Raw genomic sequence first — 12,789 nt, forward strand, 5'->3', positions numbered from 1 at the left:
AATAATAAAATGATAAATTATTTTCGTTTCTAGATCAAATTGATAAAAAAAATATATATATATATAAAGATTTAAAAATATGATAACAGCAATCATAGATTCACAGTAATATTCCTTGAAATTCATTTAGATTGAAAAGGGTCGAAGGGTCGTACAGGAACGAATAATCCAATTTTTTTTCTTTCTTTTTATATATTACGTATATATAATGGTCAACCCTATTCTGCCCTTTTTCTCCCCACTTCAGTTCTCTTCTATATACACCCTTCTATAAAGTTCAGGTAGTAGAACGTGTTTTTCACATCGAACCTGACGTACCCACAATTCGTATCGTGCGATCAACAGTTCACGTATATGTGTAAAATATATACGTACTCATATATACTTACATACATATGTGTGTATATATATACTTATTCTATATACACATACATATATATATATATATATATATATATATATATATTATAACCTACGAGCTTTCTAGTGGTAGACGTTAGTTTCCTATTCGTTCGTTCTTTCATTGGGATTCATGCTGAGAAACCTAAAGGATCAGTGGTTCTCAATATTTAACATACTCGACTATATTATTCTAAATTTGATTATTCAACCTTTTTATCCCTGATAGACGTACATACATGCATTGTACATAATATGTATGAACTTCTTTATATGTTCTCAAAATTTCGATTCTCAAATCTAAAAGAATGTATATATATATATATATCAATGTAATCAAGATATTAGGCCAGTCAATAAGAGGTGAACGTGAACTTTTTGGAGTGCCAAATGACTTTTTTGATATAATCCCTGAATCGTCAGGAATTGCTAGCTTTCCCTGACCCGTCAACTGTTCTTTGCCATTTTTTGAATCTATGCAAATCGATTAATTACTCAAAGAAGTATTTTACACGTAGACAAAAGTGTGTTCTTTAATTGAAAATAAGTGTCATTTAAATCTATTTATTGTAAGTATAAAAAATATTTATTAGACATAAAATTAATTCATTATTTTTACTCTCTCTCTCTCTCGACTATATAAATAATAATAGTTCTTCTGTTAAAATGAATTACTGTTTTTCTTTTATTCAAGGTTCATTATTTTTGATAATAAACAAAAGAACGACGTGTCATAAGTATCAAAATTCGATTTAAAAATGCCGCGCTTATTATACGTCGATATATATATAATATATAGATATACAGTTGGCCTAAGGTTTCCATTGTTTAATCGATTCCTGGATTAAAACTATTATAAGGTTTTTTTTATTCAACGATCTAAAGCCATAGTGATACATTTTACATATGCATGCAAACATATATACATACATACAAAATGAGTTTTTCAAGTATTTATATTATACCAAAAAGGTAGAAGACTAAATAAAGAAAATATATTTCAAACAAAATTTCATCCTTTTCCTATACAAAACAAACTACGCTTGCAGAAACCTTTTTCGTAAAAACAAACAAAAAAAAAACACCAAAGTTGGACTTGAATTAAATTTGAGAATTTTTCATTAACGCTACAATTATTTATTTGAGAAATGTATCATCATAGTTAATTGTTGCATTTATTTTTGGCTTTAATTTAAACAAATTTAACCGGTACGCTTTATGCGTGTGGTGTATACACGTATGTGTGTACGTGTGCACGTATAGGCGTTTGTTTTGTTACGTCGCGTCGTATCTCTCACAACTTGGATAAAAATCTACTTTGATAATCTCTCGAGAAGAATTACACAAACATCTTACTTTAAAAGCCTTACAAGTGATAAGAATGAAAAAAAAAAAAAGAAACGAAATAATCATTAATTTAATTAACGACACGTTGTTATGTTGTTTCTGCTGTTGTTGGTTTGTGTGTTGTTTGTATTTTTGCTTCCGCGATCATCGTTTGGTATTACTTTCATGCACGCACGCACGTACACACACATAACACACATAACCAAACACGACACGCATATTCGTTTGTTCGTTTTGCCCAGTGTCGACGAAACGCGTCCATCGAGGCGTGATTCGTTTTCTTAAAAATATAGGAACGTTGTTTTCGTGGAAGACATCTTCCGCATTTCGAACACGTTTCCAATGAACAACCACCACCGTAAGATTTAATCGAATTTTGTTTTTCTTTTTTATATTTAATCATTGCTTGCTATACGTTATTGAAACGATTTATTTATTACTCATTGGAAAATAACATTATCCATAATAAAACAATATAGAAACAATCTCATCCAACGTAATACAAACTTGTCTTATACTTTATCAAAGTCAATTTATCGATGACGACAAACATGCATATATAAACGATACGGATCATTTCTAATCGTTAAATCTGATTTTAGCTAAATTTCAACGTATTATTCCAAAAGTTTCATTCTCTAGGGGCGTGGGGGCGAGGGGACTAACAAAACAACGTCACAATATAATTATAATATAATCGAAATAATAAAATGTATTAAAAATAAGGATTAAATAATTAACAAAAACACTTAATAAGAGAGAGAAAAAAAAAGAAAATATAATCGTGTCGGGTCACAGTCAGCCAAAAAAGAGAGAGTGTGGGTGGGAGAGGAGGGGGAGCCTATAAAAGGAAATAAAACAAAAAAATATATAAAAAGAAAGTGAGAAGAAAAAAATAAAAGAAAAGGGAATATATACATATATCTATATACAAAAAAAAATTAAAAAGGAAAAAAAAAGGATAATGGTTGAGAACCATGAATCGGATTGGATCCGCGCAGCCCGTATTCGGGACGCAGATGCGACGCGCAGCCGGCGCGCAGGGTCACGTGACGAGTAATGAAGCTCGCGCTATCTCGCTAAGCGGGGTGGTAGGGTGGAAATAAAAGTGGTAATGGTGGGGGGGTAAAAGTGAACGAGCGTTGCTATTGGTCGACGCTATAAGTCCCCCACCATTGGGACGCCCGAACAAAGGGACGAGGCTACGTCGGCGGAGTTACTAAGATCGGTACCATTAGAAAGTCGTTGATGGTTGTTGGGTGCGGTTTGTTCCGTGCGTGTCGGGTAAGAACGTGTCGGTCGGTCGGTCGGTTGGTTGGTCGTTCGTTCGTTCGTTCGGTCGATCGGTCGGTTTGTTGATTGAATTGATTTTGATTGGTTGATTCAATCTCCTAGTTACTTTTTCTTTCCGTTCGTAATTAACGCGCGCATGAATTTTGCGAAAAAACTTCACGAAGAAAACTACCACCCGATTCAGTTTTGTTTTTTTTTTTGTTTCGTTCGGGGGAGAATAAGTTGTGCTGCTATCAACGATAATAATTATTAACAATAAGAGAGAGAACGAGAAATATATATCGATATATATATTATTATTATTTCTAATCCAATATTATTTCGTGGAAATAATAAAGTGGGATTGAATATAATTTGAGATTATAAATAAATCACGGTTTTTATATATAATCAGTAAGATTTCTTTCGAAACCGATTTTGAAACGGTGAAAGAAAGGGAAAAACGACGTGAATAAGAATTATATTATCGAAAGGATATTTCGTGTATTGTGATTGGAGAAATAGAGAGAGAAAAAGAGAAAGAAGTAAAAAGGAAAATTCGTGGAAAGCGTCCTGAAATTTTCTCTTCTATTTGAGAGAGGCAACGTTTTTCGATTGGTTGTCATCGTCCGTTGTGTCTGAAAAGGACGACGAGATATACCAGGAAGAGGGAAAAAGGGAGAGGGAGAGAATATACAGAGAGAACTAACTTGGTGGTGTGGCGTCGCGAGAGGTAGAATCGACGTGGCTGTGGCGGCGACGGCGCCATTTTGTAGAATATTTTCGCGTGCAACAGCAGCAGCAGCAGTAACGGCTTTTTTCCGTTAAAATTTTAATCGAAGAGATAATAGATATCTTAAGTTCGGCAAAATTGATCGATTATCAATATCGCCGAAGGAAAGTTGGTTAGCGACGGAAAAATTGGTGAAAGGATTATTGAATGGGAAGAAGGAGAGCGTTCGAAGAAGAAAAGGAAAAGGAAAGGAAAAGAAAAGAGAAGAGAAGATAAGAGAAAAGACGACAACAATAAAAGGACATCATCGTCGTTCTTGCGGTGGAATCGTAAAAGATTCGACTGCGAAGAATAATAGTATATTACATTTGTGAGAAAATACTAAAGGGTGAAAGAGAAAAAAAGAGAAAGAGAGAGAGAGAGGGTGTGATTGTGGGGGAAAGTATTTGTAATAAAAAGAATTCATAATAGATATCAAAGATGAGATTGGAAATAGTCTCGGCGGCGGATTTTTTGGTCCACTTGCTGCGCCTGCAGGCTGGACAACTTTCTGAGCGACAGCTCGAAATGTTCAAGTCATCATTGACGGAGGTGTTGCGGCATCGTTATAGGGATCATTGGTTTCCGGATCGTCCGAATCGTGGCTCGGGTTATCGTTGCATACGGATTAATGGGAAAATGGATCCCGTTATAGCACAGGCTGGTGCTAACGTTGGATTATTACCGGCTGTATTGCACAGCTTATTCCCGAGCGAATTGACGATGTGGATTGATCCGTCGGAGGTCTCTTATAGGATCGGAGAAAACGGTTCCATCTGTGTATTATATGAACGTACCGAGCCAGATCCCGAGGAAACAACATCTTCCCACCAACATCATCAGCAACACCACCACCAACATCATCAACAACACCACCAGCATCAGCAGCATCATCAACAGCAACACCAACACCATCAGCATCAGCATTCTCGTTCTTCTCATCACCACCACCACAATCACCATCATCACCAACACCACCAGCATCAGCAGCATCATCAACAGCAACACCAACACCATCAGCATCAGCATTCTCGTTCTTCTCATCACCACCACCACAATCACCATCATCACCAACACCACCAGCATCAGCAGCAACAACAGCAACAACAATTTGAAAGCTGCAAAGACTCCCTTTTGCTCGAGCACACGCAATTCAGCGAGCAAATAGCGGCGTTCGTTTCAAGTTGAAGAATTTAATATTATTATGAAAGAAAAGATAAATACAATATAAACCTAATAATTAAAATAATGATGATGATACAAACAAAAGTAAGATATACATATATATATATATAGAAAGGGAAGGATATATAAAACGCAAATGTAACGAGTGTTGTGGTTATTAATTCGACTCTCGCTCGTTATAGTTTTTATGTCTCTCGTCACCTCTCCACTGTCGTCTAAGTCGTCTAAATCGTCGTCATCGTCGTCGTCGTCCTAGTAGTTTACTCGTTGTCTCATCGTTTTTTCGTCTTAAGTCGTTCTCATCAAATTTTATCCTCTCGTATCGGACCAGACAGAGAGAGGCCCACCACCAATGTGTGTGTGTCTTTCTTTTTCTGCCTTTTTATCTTTTTCGTTAGTTCGTTTCCTTCCCCTTCTTCCACCCCACCCCCTCAAACACCTTTCCTCTGAATTTTCCGTTTATTTTACTATCACCAAGAAGAAACTGTATTTTCGTTGATTTTTTTCTCTTTTCTTTATTTCTTTCTTTCGTGTCGACGGAAGAAGACAACACCGCAATCAATGCTCCATATTATTATTATTATTATTTCTAAACCAACGAAGAAATTTCACCTTTATCTCTACTACTAAACACGGTTCCCAAACAACGATCTAACGAAAGTTTCACCTTTAACAATTAAAATCTATCTCTCTCTCTCAATCCAATTGTTTTTGCCAACAATTTGTGAACACAACGGATATGATGAAGTATATAAAGAAAGAGAAGCAACAAAATATATGTGAAACTGGATCGAAAATGATTATTTTATATAATGGAGGCTAAGAAAAATATACTCAATTTAATAATAAAAAAAACAACAACAAATATCATACAAACAAACAAAACACATCTAGTCGAAACAGCCTTTCATCATCCAACAAATGAAAAGAAGCAACAACAGAAAAAGAAAACAAAATAAAAAAGAAAAAGAAAAATTCAAATTTTTCCTGAAGAAGTACATAGAAAAAGGAATAGAATAATATATATTATTTCTCTTCTTATAATTTTCACTAACTGTGTTACGAAGGAGGAGATCTCTTGATGTTGAAGCAGAAGAAGAAGAAGAAGAAACTGGAAAGAGAAGAATGAAAGTAAATGGGGAGAGGGATAAAGAAGAAGAAGAAGAAGAATAAAAAAGGATATATTATATCGAGTTTCTTGCAAGCAAGCAAGCAAGCAAAGCTGCATCATCGTAGGTCATCATAATCGTTGTCTGCCCTCCCCTATCTTTTCCTTTCTTTATTTCTTTCTTTCTTGCTTTGTTGAATCTTTCAAACCGGACGAATTGATCTCAGCCTCTCCTCGTCTCGGTTTACAGAGGAATTTCAAACGAAGAAGGAACAACGAATCCTTCAACCACCATCACCACCATCACTACCAACCTCCTTCGTGTTATATATTAAAACTCAACTATTATTTTTCTTTTTCCTCTCACGACGAAGAAGCAGCATACAAACATTACCAACCTAACTAAAACCCCTACTGTGTGGTGATCTCTTAGAAAAAGAAGAAGAAGAAGATGATAAAAAGAGCAAGCTAGTTAGCAAGCAAACAAACAAAAAAGAAAAGAAAGAGAAGAGAGAAGAAGAATATAGAGAGGGTTCAATACTTCTTTCTCGTTTACCTCTTTTACTCTCGTACTCTTTCTTTATCTTTCTCTCTCTTGATACATTTATTATCTACGCAACAACATTCGATCATCGTTATATTCAAAATCCACTACCACCAACCCTTTTTGGTCTCTTCTGACTAAACTTTCATGAAGGGTTAAAAAAAACAACGGTTTCTCCTTATACTGGGCTATATGTATATGTATATATATATATATATATATGTTGCTCCTGTTGCTTAATATTATATTCTCTATCCACTATTTTTGCAACGATAATAATCTAACGTTAATTCATCGTCATCGTCAAGAAAAGGAAAAAATAAGCAGAAGAAGATAAAGAAGATGAAGAAGAACAAGAAAGAAGAATGAAGAAGAAGAAGAAGATGAAGATGAAGATGAAGAAGATGATGATGCCAAGCAGTTTACTCTCTTTCTTTTTTTTTTTTTTTTTCTTTTGCACCCCAATCTCCCCTCTTTAATTTCCATCGAGGGAGGACTAATTTAAGGGACTTATATGAATTCAGGATTTCAAAATAATCATCCTCTCTCTCGATAATTATTAGGTGAGCTCTATAACGTATACTGTGATTTCTGATTCTCCTCAGAAATCGGGTGGAAGAACTGAGGGGTGAGGAGGATGCTAATTCCTCAACAACATCATCAACAACAACAACAACAACTACTACTACTACTACTCCAACTCCTCCTCACCGTTGACGAGACCTACTCTTCTTTCTTGATATTTTATTGATATTTCTTTTTCATTTTTTTTTTTTATCGTCACATCATCGTCATCCATCACCAAGGACGATTTTTCTATCAACTGCAACACTATATATATATATATATATATATATATATATATATATATAAATATNTATATATATATATATATAAATATGTATATCAACAAGAAGGTATGTCCGTACAACAAGTAACAATCGTTTCAAACGATTTAATAATATCTTCCCATGGAAAACAAATCAACTGCAACCACCATCCCCCACCCCACCCCCTTTTCTTCTTCGCGATTTTGAGATTCACCCCCCACCGTTTCTTCTGCGCTTGCTCCTCGTCCCTCTCCGTTGCACTGCGAGAGCAACGAGACTAAATTCAACAACCGACACTGCAGCATTTACACAATAATAATAATAATAATAATTATTATTATTAATATTAAACCAATAATAATTATCAACCGAGCTGCTTTCGTCAAACTCGTTCGCGTTATTTTGAAAGAAAAAAAAACACATTTAAAAAGAATAATATTAATTCATTGGAGAAAAATTGAAAAACAAACAAACAAACAAACATTGTATCTACTAACGCATATATGTTATATATATATGTACATTTGGAATAATATTCATTCATTTTTCTGTTCTCTTTCTTCGATATAAATTTTGCCAAACAATCTCCCAGAGAGACACGATATTAAAAAAGAAAAAAAAGAAAGAAACGAAAAGAAAAGAAATTAGAAATGATTATATTATAATAAATTCATGAGAGAACAACAACAACAAACAACAACAGCAAAATGTTTAACAGAAAACAAAACGTTAACGTGAAATTGCAATGCGATTGTAAATTTTAATTTCGAAATAAATAAATAAATAAAAAAAAAACATAAGAAAGGGATAAGAAAAGAAAATATTAACGACGCGAATTTTTAAATATGTACATATGTATAGGGCGTTATGTATGTAGAAGAAGAAGAAGAAAAAAAAAGAAAAGGAAATCACGCGTGTAATTAAATTAATAATAATTATAATAATAATAATAATAATAGTAACGCGTATATATACCATCAAACCAATTCACCGTTTTCGAATTGTATATTATTGTTTTTATGTTTCTACATTTCTTTTTGTTTTTTTATTTGTTCTCTTTTTACATCGATAATCTTCGTGTATTATTATTATCTTTATTTTATTAATAATATCTATATATATTATATATATTTTTTTAAAATAATTTTTTGTAAACGAGAGAAAGAAAGAAATTGAATTGCGATCGTGATAGAGTGAAAAGAAGAGGGTGCCTGTAAGGGTGCAGAGAGAGAGAGAGAGAAGGGTGTGTGAGAGAGAGAGAGAGAGAGAGAGAGAGAAAAAGGGATGTTGCAAATGAAACCTGTGATTTTTTTCTTTATATTTTTCATCGTTCGCGCGAAGGGATGAAAGGGCGGGGTGGGGAGGGGAGGGGTGGGAATGGATGTATTTTTAATTTTTCCCTTTGATTATTCTTTTTTTTTTTTTTTTTCTAATCATTTTTTCTTTTCACCTCTTTCTTTCTATCTTTCTGTCTTTCTTTCTGTCTTTCTTTCTTTCTTTTTCATCCCCTATTCAAAAATCTTCTTTCAAACCGGCGGCGACACATTACCGAAACGTAAAATAATTTTTTCCGAATGTTCTCTTCTTCTTCTTTTTTTTTTTCTTCTTCTTCTTTTCTTTTCTCCTCACACGAATGTGTAAAAAATAAACAAAAGGTTAAAATAGAAAAGAGAAATAAAGAAAAAGGGAAACGCGCGCGCGCGTGCGTGTATTTGTCGCGTGAGTGTGTTAGACGTAAGTGCGAAGGAGAATGAATTTGTCCGTGTATTATGAGTATGCGTGAGTATGTGTGTGAGAGAGAGAGGGAGAGATGTAAAATTGTATGTTTTTGCGCACGAGGGTAGAAATAATCTGGTCGGTGTATCGTTATCGCGAAAAAATATGTATATATATTTTCACACTCATTTTACAGACACACACACACACACACATAAATAATACATATACACCACAAAGAGAGAGAGAGAGACAATAACGATTCGATTGGCCAATTTATCTTTTCTTCATTATCGCATATGTTGTATTTATAGTTTTATTAAAATAATCTGTATGTATATATATTATATATGTAGATATATATATATAAAATATAAGAATATATATATTGAAGCATTTAACGGTGATAATTTTTTCTTTGTTATATTTTATTTTTTTTGTTTTTCATTCTTTCTTTCTTTCTTTCTTTCTTTATTTTATTTTTACAAAAAAAAAAAAAATATTCATTTCGAATAATATACAAAAAAAAATAATATTATTATATATATATTTAAAGAAAACATGTGGGGAAAAAGGTAATAAACGGGATACGTAAAAAAAATGATACAAAAATTTCGTCAGAGATAATTTGCCAAAGAATTAGTCAGAGACCACCACCAACGTGCAAAGTATATAAACTAAAATTATAATATTTAATCAAATAAATATTTTCAAGGTCGTGAATGATTAAATCAATCGATGAGTCAGTCGGTCTCTTTTTAAAAAAAAAAAAAACACAAATTATTTTTTTATTATTTTTAAACATAGAAATTTCGAGAGAATAAAAGATATAATAATAATTATTATTATTATTATTATGATTTTTTGAATTTAAAAATATGCGTGTGTATGGTGAGTGTGTGTGTGTGTATTTAATATTGCAATGATAGGCACATACTATTTTTCGCGATTTCGATAGAATAGAACAAATGAATGATACACGTTTGCATGTGCATGTGTGAAATTATTAATACTAATAATAATAATAATAATAATAATAATAATAATAATAAAAAAGAGAACATAGTAGCTGTCGGATGACGATTATCGTTAAAACCATTATTCGTTTCGTGACATGTCACAAACGCTTATCGTACTCGAGCATTTAGTATGAATACATGTGTATACGTGTATATGTGTAATATTCGGTAAGAATGTTTTTGCACGTGTATTTGAATTTGTCTGTGTGTGTGTGTATGGATATATCGAACGAATGATGATAACAGTAAAAATGCATTTGTGTATGAATGCTAGTTTGTATGTGTGTATGCATGTTGTATGCAAGTAATTACCCTTTAAAGATACGAAAGTAGTAAAGTGTGAACGGTTAATGAGAACAAAACAAAGAAGAAGAAACACCGTGGGTGATGATGCAATCACGAAGAAAATGCAATAGGAATTTTTTTTTCTTTTTCTTTTTTTTCATTTTTCTTCAAAAGTTTTTAAATTGTTTGACGATATTCTATATACAAAAAAAAAAAAGAATTGTGGAACAGAAAAAGAAATAGAGAGAAATACGTATATATATATATATGTGTACAGAAAAACAATAATAATATTTAAAGAAAAATGATTAAATATTCGAGAAAAAGAAAAAATTGAAAAGAAAATTTTTTTAAGAACGAAGTGTGGCTTGTTAAATAAAAAGAAAACAAAAAAGAAAGAAAGAAACGTTTTATTCGCGTTCGACCCTTTTTTAAAGTGTGAAAAAAATTATAAGAAAAGGGCTCTCCGTTTTCGTAGCAATTAAATAGTATAACGTGTCTGTGATTAAATAATTAAAAATAGAAATGAAAGAGAGAGAGAGAGATAGAGATAGACAATATAAAAATAATCTCACGTAAATATATAAAAAAAAAAAAAAAACGACCTAAAGAGAATTTAAATAATAATTTTAAAGGGGAATGAAAAAAGAAAATGAGAGAAACGAGTGAAGAAGAATAAAAAAAAAAAAAAGAAAAAAGGACAAATAAAACTTCTTTTAGCGCATATTGTTGACAAATGAGAAATAATAAAAAAAAAAACAAAAATGAATAACCACAAATAAATCAATGAAATATATTGTATATATACATGGATATGTAATTTGTGTATGTATCTTTATGTGAATTGTTTTATTTGTGTGTTTGTTGTGTATGGTGTGTGGTGTGTGTGTGCTTGCGTCGGAACAATTTTCAAACTAATTTGTATACAAGTGAAGATTGAAAAAAAAAAAAAGAGAAAAAAGATAAGAGAGTGAGAGAGAGAGAGAGAGAGAGAGAGAGAGAGACAGAGACAGAGAATAGTACCTTCAGCATTGTGATTCAATTTGTGATAACATTTTATCCTTCTTTTTATTATTATTATTACTACTACTATTTACTATTGTACTACTATTTACTACTACTCTATTATATTATTATTATTATAAATATTATTACTATTATTATATAATTTTAATCAATAATAATTTCTTTTTTTAAATAAATAAGTTTTTTTAAGTACTTGTACCTATCTATCTATCTATCTATCTATCTATCTTATACATACATACATGCATACATATATATACTCATTTATTAGAAACCTTATTCTTCATTATTTTTTTGTTGCTTGTGTTATATCATATATATATATTTTTTTTAATCTTATTGAAAAGAAAACCAAATGAAATTACAATGCGTGCATACACACATACACATATATATGCGCTAATAGGGGAGAGGTAAAATAAATATATGAAAAAGAGATTGAAATAAAATATGATGAAAATGAAAATTTGTTAATGAGATATTGAGCTAAAAAAAGAAAAGTATTAATAATAATAATAATAATAAATACTGTGTACAAATTTTTAACGAGTTCGAGTTTCGGCGAAACGTGTGTACCCCTTTATCTTGAATTTCGCATGCGAGAGGGTGAATGCGAGGAAGCGGGCTTATATTCAATCGTTCAAATTTAATTTAAACAAATTAATTCAAGGAATAGACGACAGAGATGATATACGTAATAATGTTTTTGTATAATAATAAGGTGGTGCCAAAAATTTAAAAAAAAAAAAAGGAAAAAACCGAGAGAAAGTGAAAGGAAACATCTACAAATAAAAAAAAAAAAAAAGAAGAAATAATTTTACCAATATTCCATCTGAATAAATAAATAAAACAAAAAAAAAAGAACGAGATCACTTTATTAATATAATAATATCTGATTCGTAGTTTTTTTGCATCATCATATTTTATTTACCAACGATTATACGATACTTGTAATATTTATTATACGTGATAATGTTTCTTTTTTATTCATTCAACCAATAAATTTATTGAAACATACGTAGTACACACATATACATGGCAATATACGTCTCTGAAAATTAAAATGAAATAGAAAATATTTGCAATCGAATAGAGAGAGAGAGAGAGAGAGAGAGAGAGAGAAAGATTATTAATGAAAGAAAAACTAAAAGGGTATGAGAAAATGAATGAAGAATCTAGTGTGCGTGTGTGTGTGTGTGTTTTGTGTCGTTGTTGTTAGTTGTGTAAAATTGAGTTATAATAGAGAGAGAGAGAGAGAGAGAGAGAGAGAGAGAGAGAGAGAGAGA

General features: G+C 31.7%; 2 protein-coding genes across 2 annotated transcripts in view; both read left to right on the plus strand.

Moving 5' to 3' along the window:
• The window catches only part of LOC106791892 (inositol-pentakisphosphate 2-kinase), a 103,523-nt gene that overhangs the window by 43,904 nt on the left and 46,830 nt on the right, over positions 1–12,789 (plus strand). The gene's annotated exons all lie outside the window — the stretch shown is intronic.
• Positions 2,912–6,939, plus strand: LOC106791893 (protein BTG1). Its single transcript, XM_014757888.1, has one exon. It carries the CDS (start codon positions 4,232–4,234, stop codon positions 4,976–4,978), a length of 747 nt encoding a protein of 248 aa, XP_014613374.1. The 5' UTR covers positions 2,912–4,231; the 3' UTR covers positions 4,979–6,939.

The sequence above is a fragment of the Polistes canadensis genome, unplaced genomic scaffold, assembly GCF_001313835.1.
Source record: "Polistes canadensis isolate GaletaPanama2010 unplaced genomic scaffold, ASM131383v1 scaffold_350, whole genome shotgun sequence".
NCBI classification, from domain to species: Eukaryota; Metazoa; Arthropoda; class Insecta; order Hymenoptera; family Vespidae; genus Polistes; species Polistes canadensis.

Coding starts and splice junctions, on each gene's coding strand:
- LOC106791893 (XM_014757888.1), top strand. CDS start 4,232: ATGAGATTGGAAATAGTCTCGGCGGCGGATTTTTTGGTCCACTTGCTG.